This window comes from Pezoporus occidentalis, unplaced genomic scaffold (genome assembly GCF_034315485.1).
Source record: "Pezoporus occidentalis ecotype Australia unplaced genomic scaffold, CSIRO_AGI_Poc_V1 ctg82, whole genome shotgun sequence".
NCBI lineage: Eukaryota > Metazoa > Chordata > Aves > Psittaciformes > Psittacidae > Pezoporus > Pezoporus occidentalis.
The window spans coordinates 1,206,780-1,225,688 of NW_026916181.1; the positions used below are offsets into that span (position 1 = coordinate 1,206,780).

Sequence of the window (18,909 nt, forward strand, 5' to 3'; positions counted from 1 at the left end):
ATCTTTCTTATAGGTCCCTTTTAAGTACTGAAAGGCCACAATAAGGTCTCCCTGGAGTCTTGTCTAGGCTGAACAATCCTAGCTTTTCCCCATAGGAGAGGTGTTCCATCCCTCTGATAACTTTTTGTGGCCCTCCTCTGGACCCTCTCCAAGAGGACCATAATTTTCCCGTACTGAGGACTCCAGAGCTGGATGCAGTACTCCAGGTGGGGTCTCACCAGGGCAGAGTAGAGGGGCACAATCACCTCCCTTGACCTGCTGCCACACTGCTCTGGATGCAGCCCAAGATACAGCTGGCCTTCTGGGCTGCAAGTGCACATTGCCAGCTCATGTCAATCTTTCATCCACCAGTACCCCCAAGACCTTCTCCTCTGGGGTACTCAATCTTCATCTCCCAGCCTGTATTAATACCAGAGGTTGCCCTGACCCAGGTGCAGGACCTTGCACTTGGCCTTGTTGAACCTCATGAGGTTCGCATGGGCCCACTTCTCAAGTTTGTCCAAATCCCTCTGGATGGCATACCTTCCCTCTAGCATGTCAATTGCACCACTCAGCTTGGTGTCATCTGCAAACTTGCTGATGATGCACTCAATCCTACTATGTCATTGATGAAGATATTAAACACTACTGGTGCCAGTACACACCCCAGTACAGACCCCTAAGGGATGTCACTGGTGTCTATCTAAACGCTAAGACATTGGCCACTACCTTCTGGATGCGACCATCCAGCCAATTCCTCATCCACTGATCAGTCCACTCACCAAATCCATCTCCAATCTCTCCAATTTTGAGAAAAGAATATTGTGGGGGATCTTGTCAAACGCTTTACAGAAGTCCAGATAGACAACAACCATAGCCTTTCCTTTGTCCACTGATCTAGTTGGGGGGATTCTTCTTTTCTAAATAAAAGCTCAACTTTCCAGCCTACATCACCTACATAAGTTCTTTGTCTCTTTTATACTTTGTGGAAAGGGGTTCTGAAGGCAAGCAGAGCCTTGTGCTTGGAAAGATGTTGTGTGAGCAGTTTTACGTGTTCTGTTTTCTATTTTAGCCTGAGTTCCTCCATGCCACATTAACACTATGAGAAAGGAGCAAGCATCCAACTTCCTGTACACTTCAAAAGTCAAGTAACCTTCTCTGGCTTTACATTACCATGAGTAATGCATCAGACCTTTGAGACTAAACCAAGAAAGCAACAGAAACAATCTGTACTTTTGGTTCCAAGTGTGAACATTTATCATCCAATAGGAGTAAAAAAAATTGCAGATGCATCTACACCAGCACATAGACCAGCTGCTGTAAATTTTACTCCCTAAAAGTTTGTCCTGTACTTGTCCAGTCTCTCCTAAGGAAAGAGGATTGTGTTAACCAGGAGCAAGCTCTGCATGACATCTCCATACCACAAAAGACAAAAGGAAAGTAGTGAAACACCTTTCTCAGTGTTCTGAGGTTGGTGTAAAGTTGCCAAGTGTAGCAGTTCCTCTATACCTTTACAGAATTTTGCTGCCAAAAGTATCACTTCCTTTAAACAACTTGCTACCGAGGTGTTGCAGTGGAAGCACACTCAGAGCTATCTAAACATCACAACAGGACAAGACAGGTGAAGTGAATTGCCTAAACCAACATGAAATTGTAACAATCTGTGACTGGGGAAGCAATCAAGATGGTTATATCCTTGCTCTTCCATGAGGGTCAGCAACAGGTTGAGAGTAATTGAGCTTTTACTTGTCTTACAAAAGGAAAGCAAGGTACCCACATGGCATTATTGGCAGCACAACACTATCAGCTTGCAGGTGGGTAGTGTACCACATCTGGAAAGTACAGAGCTGGGTCTGCCTTGTTCAAGGCAGCAAGATTTCACGGCGCAGCTGCCCATAGAGCTACAGCTACATTATAACCAGCAGAAGGCATAGACCTTTTCAGGCTGGCCGGCAAAAAAATACTCAGTAGCTGAGCAAGAACTCAAGGCACTGTCAGGCGAGACATAAACATACACTTTTAACAGGGACAACAAATGGGGAAGCAACTTACAGAGGAGGACAGTGTATGTGCTTTTTCTCTAGCCACTTTAAAATCAAGATCTATTGTCTTCCTAAAAGCACTCTGGAGTTCAGCTAAGCCAGGAAATCCTCTATTCACATTTGAGAAAAAATTGCCAGCAAATTAGCACCATATTTCCTGGAGACTGATAAAGAATAAGTCTGCCAGCTTTCAAGTAAAGCACAAAGAGATTGCTCAGTGCCCTTGAAAGTCAAGGACAAAAAGTCTGCTGTGATATCACAGTAGCTGGCTTAGCACTATGGGAAAGAACAGGGGTGGTTGTATCTCTTATGGTTCCACTTCTTCCAATTACTAAGGACAAAAATGGTAGTTGCTACATGATAGTTATGAGCTGGGCTCTCTGTTTAACTTTCTAATGGAGATAGAGCACTACACTGAGGTACTGGGGACTTAAGTTGTCTTGGGATGTGAAATGATTCATAACCAGCGACTGGAGCAAGAGCCTTATGTGAAAATAATACAGTACTACTTTTATCTGCATCCGCTTTGCAAGCTGTGCTTAGTGTAAGGCTCAAGTCACGTAGGGGCATAAGCACTGAACTGATTACCATTATCTTTTAAAAAAAAAAGAAAACCCATGCCACTTAATAAGATTCAGGATTTGGTACAGGAGCTTTAGGAGACTGAAACTGATGCCAGGATCGTTTTATTGCTGTGGGAAATTACTGCCTGCTATATATCTTAGTTTTCCCCTCCAGGTGAGACACAGGAGACAGAGTGGAATTCATCTGCTCTGTGTCCCCCAAAGCTAGAGATTATGGTCTTATTCACTCCAGGCTTCCTTTATCACTGATGGGGAGAAAAGTATCTCTACAGGGTGAATAATCTCATTTTAAAACAAAATAAACCACTCTCTGCAGCTGCCTTTCCATTAATTACAGAAAGAGATGGGAATGACCAGTCTCACAGAGGACTATGGAAGAGCTGCCATGCCTGGAGTGAGAGTCAAAGGCTGGACAACGTGCCCTAGGACTTCCCAAATGGTGTCAGAGATCTACACAGGTGTGTGAATTGTTCCTTGAGTTAGAAGAGCTGAATCCCATACTTTGGAAGATAAGAGAGAAATATTTGTTGCATAGTAGAAGTTTGGAGCTATCTTAGCATCTCTTCTTCTACGCCCAGTAGATATATTTCTCCTGCTTCAAATCAGTGAGATTATATTTGTACCACTAATAAATTATTCATCAACTGAACCACAAAGCAATGTAACCTGTGCTGATTCCTGGGCCTTTTTTGATGTCAAGGTTAATCATAGAATCACAGAATGGTTTGGCTTGGAAGGGACCTTTAAATCTCATCCAGTTCCAAGCCCCCTCCCACAGGCAGGGACACCTTCCACTAGACCAGGTTGCTCCAAGCCCCAGCCAGCCTGGCCTTGAACACTGCCAGCAATGAGGCAGCCACAGCTTCTCTGGGCAGCCTGTGCCAGTTCCTCACCACCCTCACAGGGAAGAGCTTCTTCTTCAGATCTCATCTCAATCTCCCCTCTGTCAGTTTAAAGCCATTCCCCTTTGTCCTGTCCCTACCTGCCCTTGTCAAAAGCCCCTCTCCATCTTTCTTGTTGGCCCCTTTAGGCCCTAGAAGCTGCTCTAAGGTCTCCCTGAAGCCTTCTCTTGTCCAGGCTGAACAAGCCCAGCTCTCTCAGCCTGTCTCCATAGCAGAGGTGCTCCAGCCCTTGGAGCTTCTTTGTGGCCTTCTCTGAACTTGCTCCAACAGCTCCACGTCCTTCTTATGTTGGGGCCCCAGAGCTGGATGCAGGGCAGAGTAAAGGGGCAGAATTCCCTCCCTTGACCTGCTGTTCACACTGCTGGTGACAGGACATGGTTGTCTTTCTGGGCTACTAAAAATATCCATTCCTATAAGATAACATATCAAGAATTGGACTGTACCATGAGAGTTAAACGTCAAAGCAATACTCTTACAAAAGCTTAGTATGTGACATGGCATCAGTTGAACACATTAACTGATAGACCCATGTTCTCATGGTAGTAGGATTACAACAGACAAAAAAATCCCCAAACAATACTGAAAACATAGATGAGGGTTATACATACTATGAAAGTACCTTAAACAAAAAGTTTTTGTTTGGGATATGAATTTGTGCAGGAATATTAATTGTAATAGGCAAGCAGATGACTTTACTTCAAGCTTTGAATAGCTGGTTTATATTATACATTCACCAATTCTCTCATTCCCCAGGTGAATGCTTTAATAACACTGCTATCAAACAATACTTGGTTTCATTCTTTCATGCTGTGGCTGTCCTTTTCCTTTCTAGGATTTCAGCTTTCATTTTAATTGTTGAGAAGGCTTCTAAAATGCAGCCTGAATAAACTATTACCTTAATGCCTGTCTTATGTTATGGTGAGCTTGAAGAAATCTCTGTAAGATGTATCAGTGCCCTAGTAACATGACAGAATGTCCATAAAAATACCAAGGTGTGAAATGGTAACATCATTCATGGTTTCTCTGCTATGAGACCACATAAAGCAGAAGAAGAAACATGCCGTGTGATGAAATGCAGTGGAGTAATTTTTAATTTTGTCAGCTTTCTCAGCTTTTCTGTAGCAATAATATATGGCCTTGTGATGCTGTGATAATTGGCCTCTCCTATGAGGTGCACAATTAAAATAAAGGCTTTATCTTCTTCAGTAACATGCTCTGGATTGCTTTGCTGTTGGCCTTCTACAAATATTTTTTTCACTTTTTTTTTTCCTTTTCCATTATTTGACATACACAGTTGAATTCAGCCACCTATTCTGAAGGAACATTTCTGTTCTGAATTAAAAAGTTGAGTCTGAACCTGCACATGCTGTTCTCTTTCTACACTGAAGATTCAAGATGACAGCATATCAAATTACTGTTCATTGTTTCTGCCAAGCTGATCATGTGAAATGTAATTTTTTATGAAGAAAACAAACACTTGGTGGTTCTTACGAAATGAGTATTTTAAAGGAGTCAACATTTTGCTCTTTATGATGACAAAAGAGATATTGTAAGTGATATATTTTTATTCTTCAGCATATATTAAAAAACCCTGACTTGGGAAATAATGAAGAACTCTGAGGTTTGCTCCTTTCTGGATTTTTAGCGTGTTTTCATTATTTCTAGAGGGAGGCAATATCTTCCTAATATTCATATCTGGTACTATTCAGGTTGGAGGAGCTGAGAAATGGCTCCCAAAACCTCTCCTCTGAAGTACAATAACAGAGCAAATGTTAAACACTGAATTTTTGACCATAAACAATTAGATGCTTGTGACCAAGTAATGGGTGTGTGTTTACTCCCACTGGCTTAAACTAAAACATTTTGTTTTGTAATTGAAACAGGCTAAGAGCATATGCAAAAGACCAAGGAGCTGTGTCGGCTTAAACCAAATATCCATGCGGCCAAGTTACCCTGTTCACAGTCTCGTTTTAGCTTTCACTTAAGTGAATTTTGCTCATCAGCATTAACAGTTGCTTCCAGGTTAGCTGGGCAACAAATTAAAAAAAGAAAAAAAGAAAAAGAAAAAAGAAATATGAAAGAAAGAAGGAAAGAAACAACTTTATTGACCTAGGAGCTGGGAAAGATGCAAATGAAATACCCTCTCCAGAGACTGCTTGGTGTAATATTTCAGCAGAACCATGACCGAAAACTGAACAGTTTTATAAACTGAATGGAAATGACACAGTAGGCTTGTTGCCTTTGAAAAAATAAGTCTGCCAATGAAGCATTTAATTAACATTTAGCAAAGTAGCCTGGGCTGCTCTGAGTTAATTAGACAGCCATTCCATTGTTAATAATGCAAGCAATTAATGCAGATGAATTCAAGGGCGAGTTAATAGCAGCACTGGTGTTTAAATGCTCTTTGCTAAGGTTTGAGTTGCTTACTGTGTGACTACAATGAGACTTTAAGGGAAGAGCTAGCATATTTTGGCCGTTTAAGCTACTTACAGCAGTGTTAACAGTTGTGATAATGAAAGGATCAGTGAGGGCTACTAAACTCTTAAGAAAAATAGTTAGTGCTTGGGTGGGTGCTTGCAGGACTGGTCCACCCTGAGTGCTCAGATGTTGACAAGATGCTGGTGCATGACCCACCTCATTTAAAGTTGTCACTGCTGTTACTGGAGCTATTGCTGAGATAATAGTGCCTCGAAAGAGGTCCCTGAGCTGGGTTGCAGGAGAAGCAGGTTTTCCTTTAAAAGACTGTGCAACCATCTAGAGGTCATGAAACTGCATCCTGGCTTGGCATCAGGCTTGGGATCAGATTGCAGTAATGGGGACTCAGAAACTGCTTTCTTCCAGAAAACATGGAGACGTAGATGGTAAAAATGTTAAAGTTCAGGTTAGAGATTAATTAGATGGTCTTTCAAAATTCTTCTCAGCCCTGTATTTTATCTCACTCTAAGGCTGTTCTTCCAATAGAAATATAGTACTTGGATTAATGTACTGATTTCCTAGAAAGCAAAAAATAGGCGGCAAAGAATTAAGAGATCGAGATTCTCATCCCAACAGCTGTGACAATATGACTTCAAGCAAAACATATTTTTAAATATGTCCACCTTTATAAAATGCCCTGAGGATATGCTGAAAGAACTGCTGCAGAGGGTCAGGGCCACTCCAATATTTGCTCAGCCATCAATCTTGACTACACCTCTACACATGATGTTTTCCTGATGTCTGGAAATACCAGAACAGGGTCTGTTCACACCACTAGATCACATCATCTGACCTCTCTGCACATCACAGGTCATTATGCTTAATTACTGCCTGAGTGAAATAACTCGTGTTGGATCAAATCCCACTTTACTCTGGGTAAGGTACTTCTGGCTGAAGAGCATGGCAATGTTTGATCACTCTCCCTACCACATTTATTTCTTAAATTCTTATTTGAATTGAACTGGTTTTAATTTGCAGACTCTGTTCTCTCTTCTCTATAGAAGATTAGAAAGACCTTTAATATTGTTTTGGGGTTTTGTTTGGTTTTATATATATATATATTTTCTTTATGAAGTCCTTCAATGCTGCAATCATGTGATCTTTCGACCTTCTTTCCAACAAGCTGAACAATGTGATCAGTGAGACTCTTGTTTGAAGACCTTTCTCCAGGCATTGAATGGAGATGAGGACTTTCAGCTTTTTTTTTCTCTGCAAGTTTGTTTTTTCAGCATTTGTTTTTATCCGTAGGCACAACCATCTCACCAGGACAGCATACAGAGGTCAGAAAACTTTCCTACCTCTCACTAATCCACACTAATACATTCAAGTAACTTCTTACTGCAGCATCACCCTGAGCTGCATTGCTTAACCGATTGCTCTGATAATACTAACTTTTATTAATCATAATTTAGTCACTGAATGTTGATTTATTCAGCAGATGAGGTCTATATTTCTTTCTCCCAGCCATAGATCCTTACTTTTGCTGTTATTCACTGTATTTTGTTTGAACAGATTTGGCCAGCTCCCTGCATGGCTCCTTCTATCCCCCCACGTTTTTTGGTTTTGGTTTGGTTTTTTGTTTTTTTTTTTTTTTTTTTTTTTTTACTTTTTCTTGTTCTTTCTATCTTTAACAGCAGCCACTTGGTATTTATTCTGAGCTCACCAGCAAACAATATGGGTTAGAGTTGAACCTTTCATCAGAACAAATGTTTCCTTAGGAGATTTTGGTCTGAGCAAAGTTAGATTTATGGGCTAGGAAATGTGTGGGACAAAAAGAAACAGGTAGCCCCCTGGAACATCCCTGTAGATCCAGACAGGTTATCCAGGGCACTTGAGGACATAGGTCATCTCATCCTTAGGTAGACATCTAAAGTAAACAGATAAATTATTCCCACTTACTCTCTCATCTGGTCACTCTAGATGCCTACAATGAAGGCGTCTCTAGATAGGCGAGATGAATCAGAGTGACAAAGTCCATATTAGCTGTTCTGTCTGGCAATCTAAGCTGTTAATTAGCACAAGCCCCAGTGCAAAATGCTCCTGATTGCTTACGCTTTCTGTCTCTTTCTTGAGGTCTTTATGCCTGATGCAATAGATCCTAAGGCTAAGGCGAAGCTCTCTAACCTTCTCTCCCCACCATCCCATCTTAAAGGCTGGGAGCAGGAGTGGGATTTAACATCCCAGGAGGTGAGAGGTTTGAGACTGAACCCTCTCCATTGCCAGAATGCAAGGAGAGAAACTGTCACAAGGAGGAGCCAGCACTGCAGCTCCGTGAGGCAAGATCTAAGGATGATTGCTTCATAACGAGGAGAAATACCTCGCCAGGCATTTATTAAAAAAAAAAAGTGCAATAAGATGCGCCTGTCTTTTCTGGTAAATCAGAGCTAGCAACAAAACCCGTGATCTCAACTCCCACAGCTAATCTTGTGACTTGGGAAAACCAAAGCCAGATTTGGATCTTCTCTGTGCAGCTCAGACCTCTCTACCCTCAGACCTCATATAGTCCTATGGATACACACAGATTTCAACACATAATTAACTGGAAGTAATGTATGGCTGCTACCTACATTTAATTACACCGGCTGAGAAACAGGGATATGGGCTGTTACTTACCCTGTCTTGCAAATCTGCAAAATCCCTATTGTTTGCTGTTAGTTGGATTTTATGTGACATGGTGCCTTGTGCCCGTTCTCCACACTGGGTAGAGGAAATGCACTGAAGCAGGATCATGCATGAAACTGGCAAAAACAGGAATTAAATTATGATGGTCTGTTGAAATAACAATAGTAATAGTAAATCAGAACACAGCGGGTTTGCCCAGTACAGTTGCAAATCTGACTTTCACTTTCAGATCCATAAAGCCGTACAGCAGTGATATTTGTTTCACACAGATCTCAAGCACACTTGTACCTCTTACACTGTGCCATACAGCAAAGCAGCCTCTTCCCACAGTCCCCATCTCTGATGCCAGAGTTCCCATGTGCCCATGCCTTGAATATGAATGGTCAATGAATGGATGAAGTAGATTAGGCTTCCAGCTGGTGGGAACACCCACACAGAAGAGCTGTTTTGGACCCCCACTGTGGTCCAACACAGCAGCTTTTCCCCTTGCAGACTCCAGACACAGCCACCTCTATGTGACCTGATAGCTGACACGTTAAAGAGACACCAACCTCAGGCAATGGCATCTCCAATTCTTTTTAGCCAATAGGGAACACAACAACTAATTTTGTGGTAGCCTTGGGTGTGTGCGCTTGTGTGTGTGTGAGCATAAACAACAACGGAAGTTTAAGATAACATTATAGTACAAAACAAGACCAGTACATGTTACTATTAAAATAATCAACAAGAAAGAATATTTACTTGTTATTAATTGGAGTACTTATAAAAAAAATGGTCCTTCTTTTGTAAAAGACACTTAACTTTCCCTTAAGCACCACATTTTGTGCTCAACTTGAACTACATGTGCTGATGCCAATAACTTTGAAGGCTTGGGCTATTTTGTAGGCACACAGGTGCAGAGCATCTCTAAACCAGAAGTAGATGTCTCATCCATGGTAAGAGATAATCATGTGTAAGCTTGGGCTGAGGGCAAAAGAGGGGATCAATCTTTCACCCCCATGTAAGAGCCATCCCTTTTTCCAAGTGATGCTCTTTGCGATAGATAGCCCACACGTACTCCTTGCATCCATCTGTGCATGCTGCCAAGTGTTTCCCATAAGCCAGGATGCTGGTGATGCAGCATTTGAAGATAGACAGCTAAAGCCTCCATCAGAAAGCACCATGTGAAGCATCCTTGAGACAGCCTAAATTATCTGTGCCTCACTGGAAATTCGGCACATTAATGGAAACCTCTGGGTAGTTTTGCCATCCAAAAAGTAACGGTTATTTAACAGTGTAAATCTTTTTCCTGGCATTTATACTTCAACACCTCCAGGAATTTGGTAAATAAATCCTCTAAGACTTCGAATTAAACTGAGCTGAGTTAATTGCATTCAAGATGTTTAACAGCTTTGTTGTGTTCGTTAAATAATACTTGATTCCTGGGAACATGTTTGTTCAGTATGAGCCTCCCTCCCTTGTTCTCTCACACTATTTTATACTCCTAATATGCCCTCTTTCGTCTTAAAGCCATTGTCCTACCACTAAATGCCCTTGTAAAACGTCCCTCTCCAGGTTCCTTCTAGGCCCCCTTTAGGTACTGGAAGGCTGAATCATCCAAAATTATCATCCAAAGCCAACTTGGTTTTCAGTTGGAGTTGAGAACAAGGCATGAGCTGATGCCTAGAACATGGCAGTAGGATGCAGCAACAGCTCTGCTTCAACCCCACCCCATGTGGGATCTTCCTGCTACAGTTCCATCCTAACTTCTCCCTCACTTTCTCGATTCAATAAAGTACAGATGCAAAACTGGATGATACAGGGTCTCCCCCTGCCTGCAGTACCTGACAAGCACCTGGTTGATGTTTTATGTCAAGCTGCCGCAACAAGGAGGATTCTAGGCAGGAGCTGAAACGCATTGCTTCCTCTTCACAATACTCTCTCCATTCCCATCATCCTCTTTATGCTCTCTCCTCCTCATTCATGCCTTTCACCACCTGGTACATCAAGGCATTTTACCCCTCATCCACATAGATGTTCTGCTTCTGCAGAAATCAAGGCGGCATTACTCAGAGGTGCTACCTGCACCCTTCCTGGTGGGCTGCTGTCAACAGACCTGGGTGTGTATTTAAAAAAGGAAAACAGTAGACCTTAAAATCAGAAAGAAAGAGAAGCAGCCCACAGGGGTGCCTAAAAGCATTGATGGTGGTTGTGATGCCAAAGGAAAGGATGAGACAATGGAGATCACACTGGGCAAGCCTTAGGCCAACTGCTGGCTTTCCCAGGGATAGATTAAGACCACATCCCTCTCCCACCACAACAGTTCACAAACTTAATACTTCTAGTGCAAAGCCTTCAGTCTTTGTGGATGAAACAGGCTAGCCAAGACTCCAAGACTATGACTCAATGTGTCCTACCAGGCCAATAGTTCCCTATTCACAGCTTGTAAGAGATGGTGAAAAAAAAAAAGACCAAGAAATCAGACAGCAACACTCCTGAGTGAGTCAAATCCTCCTGACAGCGCAGCTCAGCTCAGCGCAGCTCAGCTCAGCGCAGCTCAGCTCAGCTCAGCGCAGCTCAGCTCAGCTCAGCGCAGCTCAGCGCAGCTCAGCGCAGCTCAGCTCAGCTCAGCTCAGCTCAGCTCAGCTCAGCTCAGCTCAGCTCAGCTCAGCTCTCTATCTGCCTTACCCCTGCTCATGCCTGCAAGGAGTCTCTCTTCTTATCAACCACCACTCAGAGGAGCAATTCACAGCAGCTGAACTATGCCAGCTGCTGAGAGGCAGCCCTGATAAGAATTTTAAGGCACACTGTTGAAACACTCACCAGCATAATGGCTTTTTTTGCTCTACCCAATTCACCTATCCAAAAGAGGTTTCCTTTAACCAAGGACAAAATGATTGAGCTAAAATCTCAGAGGCAGAGGAGCCAAAGTGAGTTGACCTGCTGCGTGTGGTCCTTGGGAAGCATTCTGGTTTTCTAGTCCCATATCTTTATGGATTTTCCCTGTAGAGGTTGTCTGCTTTAAAAATGGGTTCTCATGCCTTCTCCAGTTGTAGCAAAAAGACTTGATGTTCCTGATATTTTAGTAGATAAATAATAATGTGTAATGATATGTATATCCAAGAGTTATACCTCCAGCATCTCCTGAATAATGCTCTGTATGTACTACTAAGTTATATATTCTACTGTGGGCTGGTTTACTCCAGAAGTTTTATTTCTCTTATGATGTGTCCTATCCCAGAACAGAAACAAAGGAAAAAGAGACAGATGGGTCTGGCAGAAATAAGATTTCACATAGCATCTGAGAAAGCTGACTATCAGTGCATGACAGAGAAAAACTTGCAGCTAATGCATGTGCAAACATTTAATCTCTTCTGATCTCTGTGGGGTAGAGCTAGGAGTTGCTCCCTTTGGTTTGTAACCTACCCAAAAACCTTTTTATGAGTTAGATCTTCCCAAGGACTTTTTTCCCATTTCAGTGTGGTGTGTTGACACATAAGATGACTTTATGTAGGATTTTTTACTTATTTTTAATTTTCATTAAAAAAGAAAGTGTAAGAGACTTTTGGATTTGGCCATTTTTTTTTCCATTTATTATGTGATGATGCCATCTTGTGGAAGTTGCTAAGAGCAAAGTTGGAAAAACATCTAGATTATACCTATATTTGCAAGTTCTGTCAACTCAGCTGGAGCAGGTTTGCAGGGTGGAAGAGCATGGAGGATCTGCCATCCACGTGGTTTATTTCAGGTGGAATACCCTAGTTTGGTTCTGTGGCTTCCCTTAGGTATCTCGGACTGTACTTTTCTGGAGTAACTATCTTTTATTTCCATTTCAACTGAAAGGAATCCAATTCAGGTGCTCCACAATCATCCACAGTGAAGTAGCTAGGCACATTGACTTTAAAAGCACCTCAATTCCTCTCCTTATTTACTCCTCACCTAAATTCACATGACAAAGTAGTCACACCCTTCAAGCCTTGATAACAAGGTGAGATGTGCAGGCCCTAGGGAGCCCTGGAAAGGATTCTCTTCTGTCTCTTAGTGCAGAGGGTTAGTGCAGTTAGAAGGTTCTGCCACCCTCTTGCCCTGACTGAGAAGGTGCTTCTGGAACCAGGTAAGAAGAGTCCATGTTGAAGCTCTTCTCCAGTTCTCGGCCCATTAGAAAAGTAGAACATTGCCTAGTTTTCTGGACTGATACCAAGGCAGCCTCCAAGAGCTCATTCACAGAAAGCCTGCATCTGCTCCTAAGGATTAAAGCTGGGGAACCATCAATGCTTTGGGGATCGCAAAGCGAAGGAGGAGGATGATATTTCTGGAGCAAGATGCAAGAAAGTGGTGAGAACTGTCTGTACGATTCAGTTATTAAGTTTGAACTTGCCTTGTTTTGACTTGGATCACTGACTTGATTAAGAGTTGCTGTCTTCACCAAATACGTACTGGTTTCATAATGCTAACTGGGCTGGTACTGTTGCTTTCAAATCCCGTCTACTCATTGAAAGAAAGCTTCTTCAAACAAAAAGGCTGTAACAGAGCAGTAGAGTCATAAACTGGCTCAATTATATGCTGTGGTGCACTGAATCTATTTATCACACTGAGACTCAGCAAGCCTAAACCCTGTGATCACCTAGAAAACACTTTCCTATCCCTCCAATAACATTTATCTGTAGCAGGGTGACATAATGGTGTGATTTTGTTGAACTAGCTGTGTGTGTTAATGGGAACTTGAACCTTGAAGCAGATGTTACTTTATTGAATAGCACATAACCTATTTGCTTGTTTGTCTAAACAGAGATCCTTAATAGTATTTTACCTTCTCAAAATTCACTGCTTTCAGCACTTTAAATAACTAGGCTGCAACTTTCCTTCTATGTTGCTTTCTATAATGCACTCCATTTCTGAGCTGTCGCTTAAGTAATTTTCACAGGTGTTTGCTTCTTGCTACTGATGTTTTAAGGTAACCAAATAAACCTTATTTTTTTTTTTCTGCAAGCAGTGCACCATCTGACATGTTAGTTTGTCAGCACAGCAGCCTTTCCATGCTTCTAACCCTAAATAACCCGGTATTGACAGAGCCAGTTTCTAATGAATGACTAAACAGATAGGCAGGGGTAAAAATGTATGTGCAATTGATGTCCCAATCTGAATAACACCCTTCACCTGTCTACTTGCATTCTAAAGCTCCTGATGTTAATTTTTATGTCTATTTCACATGATGTATGGAGTCACTATTTAACTACTTGGTGATCTTTACTTGCAGAGTTTCTGGTGATTGTTTGCAAAGGGTGTTGTGGCATCTTATGAACTAACATTATCTTCATTGATGTAGAGTTGTGGGAGTAGTTATCCCTCAGACTTTGGGAGCAGTGTGTGGTGTTTGCCCATAAACTGCAATGAGGGGAAAAGAAAACAGAGGAAAATATTTGTTCTTGCTTTGAAAATGCAAACTTCTGGTTTAAACAGAGCATGGAAACATAATAGGATGGTTATTTAGGAAGGACTGATACAGGCCACCTACAGCGGCCAAAGAGATGTCTGTGGCAACAAGAATTGACTTTATTCCCTCAGTATCAATGGAGACAACAATACAGACTGCTGTGCTCTTTGATTGGATTAGGGCTGCATCTAGACTGGGTTTAGCAGCAAATTAAAAAGTAACAGGGAGCACTAGAAATCAGTTCCCTGCAATACTATGTTTTAGATCTGGCCCAGGAAACCTGTGTTCTAAACAATGGCTGCTTGTAGGTCAGGGTTGGCATTTCCTGTGACTGCTCTCCATCAGGAGCTTGCATGTGGCCATTCTGTTTTGAAGAGTGCTCATCACTTATGATGAATGAGAGCAAAAGTGGTACAGAAAGCACTTAAGACCTTCCTTCAGGTGCTTTAAAATTCTTCATTGCTCCACTTGTGAAATTAATATTAACAAGCAATTAGGGACACCAGCAGAAGTGAGAATGGTAAAAAAAAAAAAAATAAATGCCTAGATGTGTGGTTTAAACCCAGCCAGTAACTAAGCACCACACAGCCACTCACTGACCACTGTCACTGCCCCCTTTACGTCTCCCTGTCCCTTATGCATAGATATGGATAAGAGGTAATCTATGAGCTGATGTGATTTACTTTCAAGTACTGGTTGCAGGTTCTATCTCTCTGCTCATTTGTCCCTAACAGGAAAAAGAAGAGGTTTAAGGGAATTTTTGAGGAGTTAGTGTAACTTTGTTTGCTAGGAGAAATAAATCAGTTACACTTTATAAAAGTCTAGAGGGTATAACAAGAAGGTGGGAGATCAATTTATCATGTTTGACTAGTATCAAATTTTTGTATGTTGGCTCAAGGAAGGAGCAGAAGATCCTTCCTTTGAATTTTGATGGGGTTATGATAGTGTCCTAAATGATGTCCTCATAAGGAAGCTCACGATAGTAGTTTGCAATGTACAGTGAAGCTGACTTACACTCTTCCCGAAGAGTGAGCTGCAAGAGGATGAAGCAGGATGGAGACACTCAGGTGGGAAGTGGCTATATCCAGATAGACCCTCCAAATACCTGACCCTATCCTGCTGCACTCACCAGGTCTGAGCCCGTGGCTTCCTACTGTTAGGGCTCAAAAAAAAAATGGAGGGTTTTGAGTCCTGAAAGCCCTGCCTAAATCAAGCTGAAAGTCTTGACACCTGGAAAATGAGCTGGGGAGCTTAACCCCAGATGTGGCTGCGACTGCAGACCTCTCAAGACAGCATGTGGGACAGGACCAGAGGAGGTCACGTATAGGTTGTTTGGTTGTGCAACAGGGTGGGACCATGGCTGCAACATGCATTTGGGTTTGAATGTGGTACTATAGCTGAATGTAGTCCCACAGTGTGCCACAGCCCTGCAGTAACTCGTCTCCTCTGGGACGCTGTCAGCTAGGATCAGTATGTTGCAGGATGAAGCCACAGTGGCCCATCTGTGGTTCCTTCACAGACCCCACCTGCTTCTCCCTGCTCTAAAGCCCCCTCAGTGTGTACTCCTGTGATGCCAGAGACCAAAAGGTCTCAGCCTGTGACTTCCATGGCCACCTGGCCTGTATTCCTCCAGGAACAAGTCCTGCTTAGGGTGGTGCTTTGGTTGGTGCTGTGGTTGGTACAAGGCAGAGATTTACAACTTACTGACTGCCAGGACAAAGATGGCAAAGATACCAATCACCTGCCAGAGCCGCAGCCCCCAGATCACCACCGTCTCCGAAGTGACAGGGTCCGGTTTCTTTTTTGGGGGTTCAGTGGTGGCCTGGGAAAGAGGGAGGAAAAAAAGTGGTTTAGGATTTGCAAGAGTCCCTAAAACAGTCAGAAAGATGTGAATAGCACAGAAGGTGGTAGACCCCAGTTTGCTGCCCCACAGCATTTTGGAGACTTCAATAAAGAGTTTGTATCTAAAGCTTTTGCCATTTTAAAATTTATCTTAAGTGTTGTAAATTTTCAGGATTACAAAGCAAATATTTTTGCTGTTCTTTCTTCAAGTTCCAGCTTTTTTCTAAAGAATCCTTTTCCTGGGGTCAGGAGGAAATTTCTTATATTTTGCATTCCCATCTTTAAAAGATAGATTTTTTTTTTTTTTTTTTTTTTTTTTAGGTCGCAGGTTCCTTTTGCACTTTCAGGCATATATATGTATATCATGATCTGGAAAAGAGTAGTAGAGGACTAAATACCTCTATTCCTTAAAAATATCTTCATTTTTATAATTAACTGGAATTTTTCCAGATGTAAATGTACTTTTTTTCTTGAAATTTATACTTGTTCTGAAGAAACCAGTTTTTTAGTGATATTCTTCATTAAATATGTTTTAAAATTAATTAGTAATGAACTAAAATGAAATAAAGAACTGAGAGTTCTGGTATTTTTCTTCATTTATAAGCAGAACCTTTTTTGTTTTAAGAAATCTTGCTTCTATATTTTGAATCACAAATCACAAGTTTGACCAAAGAAACCTGCTCTTAAGTTGCCTTGTAGATGTTGCATCAACCTTGGTTGTCATTCAGGAAAACATGTCTTAATCAGTTATTTGGAGAAACAAGGAGGTCTTTGAACTAAATTCTATGTCTTGTACTGTATCAAAGGTCAGAAAAGATGTGATAATGTCCTGCTTAGTGCATTTCTTCAAAATGAGTGGGGATTAGGCTAAACAGGGGAGTGTCTCTGATGTAACAAGAAAAGCACTCTGATTTCCAGCTCTAGAACTGAAGAGCAAGAGGGCAATGAGAAAACAGGTGAAATTATAATGATAATTAAGAGCCTTGTTTTGTGAAGATGGTGATGTCAGCTTTCCCCATGTGATTTAGTGGTGGTTTGGCTAGTATTTGCAGGAGAAGTTTTCAATAAAGGCCAGGTTGGATGGGGCTTGGAGCAACCTGGTCTAGTGGAAGGTGTCCCTGCCCATGGCAGGGGGTTGGAACTGGATGAGCTTTAAGGTCCCTTCAACCCAAAACATTCTAGGATTTTATGAATTGCAACTTCAGCTCCCCTAACTATTGAGTAGATCTTCAACATCTATGGGAGAACCTAGATCAAATAGCCCTATAGATAACCTGCCTGGCAGAAGAAACTTCTCTGGAGTGACCAGATAGAAATCTGCTGGACTCCATGGTAGGTAAAATTGGGCAAACAAGGTATTTAAGTCTTATTGCTGATCCAGTCCTTAGTTCCTGTGTGTCTGTCCTGGGTTCAGCAGGACAGTGTCTCTCTTCCCCCTATCTGAAATGAGGCTGAGAATGTTTCAAAAGTGTGTTAAACATCACTAGAGAAATAGGTTGTCTAGACCAACTCCTTTGGTCCTGGTGCAGTGATGATATAGGAAGAATACACATACCAGCAGCAGTACTTATTCTCTTGATTTATAGCTTAGAAAATCAGAAGTTAACAACCCCTCCCTGCCAATAAACTTCACATATGATGTGTTGTGGTGCAGCAAATCACAGAATTAAAACCTGCTAGTGATCTTACAGGAGGGTTGTTAGCAAAACACCTTTACTGCTGAACCCAGGACACCTTATATCTGAACATAGGACCTGATCTGAATTGGCAATTGCCTTTTGATAGAAGCTTAAAACACTCAGTTTCTTAAAAAAAAAAAAAATCTCCTCAACAGGTTCATCTGATTCCCTGCAGTGCCCTTCCGTTCTCAGCCCGTGGAAGTGCTGTTAAAACACAGCTGTAATGGATACCACAGACTGAATTAGAGGTGGAGCTGCTCTCCAATTACTTGCCTATTTGTGCAATACAAACCATATTTTAGTCTTTTCTTAACGAATGATGCTACCCACCATGTCTGGAGTGTTCTGTCTCCCAGGGGCATCCTATTCAAAATCCATCTGTGGTGAATAGGACTGCAGTCTGAGCCTGTCTCTTCCAAGCTGTCTTGGCTATTCAGCCACACCTCATTCATGGCCGTGGGGCATCTAGTGCTCAAAAACCAGAACTGCTCAGGTGAACTAAGGAAGAAGGAAAGGCTAGCCAGAGTGGTGTTGTCTTTTGTACAGGCATTTGGTACAATTAAAGATGCAGGAATCCATGATACTTGACACTGAAACGTTTCCCTTTTCAAATGTAGGATTTCTTTTTACTCAGCAACAAAGAAACTGGAGAAACTGCAGTAGATACCAGTCCTGGGGAGTGATCAGGGAACTGGGTCAGGTTCAGAAAATTTTGTCTCATTAGAAGTACAGAGATCTTAGATTCAGCTTTCCTGCCTTCCTACTGATCCCAGACTTAACCTCTATGGCAGCCTCAATCTGCTTCACAGGAGACACTTCAATTGCAGTAGCTGGCCATGGCATGATTTTGCCATTTTGTGAAGCTCAGTTCCCCAAAGAGTAGATCTTTTCTTCCAGACTTTCGCTGACTTTCTACTCTGCTCTCATGGGACCTCACCTGGAGTATTGCATGCAGTTCTGGTGTCCCCCACATAAAAAGGACATGGAACTGTTGGAATAAGTCCAGAGGAGGGCCATGAGGATGATCAGGGGACTGGAGCACCTCCTGTATGAAGACAGGCTGAGAAAGCTGGGGCTGTTCAGCCTGGAGAAGAGAAGGTTGCATGGAAACCTCATAGCAGCCTTCCAGTATCTGAAGGGGGCCTATAAGGATGCTGGAGAGGGACTCTTCATCAGGGACTGTAGTGACAGGACAAGGGGTAACGGGTTAAAACTTAGGGGAAGTTTAGATTGGATATAAGGAGGAAATTCTTTACTGTAAGGGTGGTGAGGCACTGGAATGGGTTGCCCCGGGAAGTTGTGAATGCTCCATCCCTGGCAGTGTTCCAAGGCCAGGTTGGACAGAGCCTTGGGTGACATGGTCTAGAGTGA

General features: G+C 42.2%; 2 protein-coding genes across 3 annotated transcripts in view; one reads left to right on the forward strand and one right to left on the reverse strand.

Annotated features, from left to right (window-relative positions):
• Nucleotides 1–18,909, reverse strand: part of TMIE (transmembrane inner ear) — a 35,235-nt gene that overhangs the window by 7,026 nt on the left and 9,300 nt on the right. Inside the window, exon 2 of one of the 2 annotated variants that reach the window (XM_062603919.1) lies at nucleotides 15,722–15,839. In XM_062603919.1, coding sequence (XP_062459903.1) covers nucleotides 15,722–15,839 — 118 coding nt within the window. Of the gene's footprint in view, nucleotides 1–15,721; nucleotides 16,096–18,909 lie in introns of those variants that run through there. The other variant, XM_062603918.1, reaches the window with a different exon arrangement.
• ALS2CL (ALS2 C-terminal like) overlaps nucleotides 12,896–18,909 on the forward strand; it is a 66,381-nt gene continuing 60,367 nt past the window's right edge. The window contains exon 1 of the mRNA XM_062603909.1: nucleotides 12,896–12,918. The gene's annotated coding sequence lies outside the window, so the exon portion shown is untranslated. The remainder of the gene's footprint in view (nucleotides 12,919–18,909) is intronic.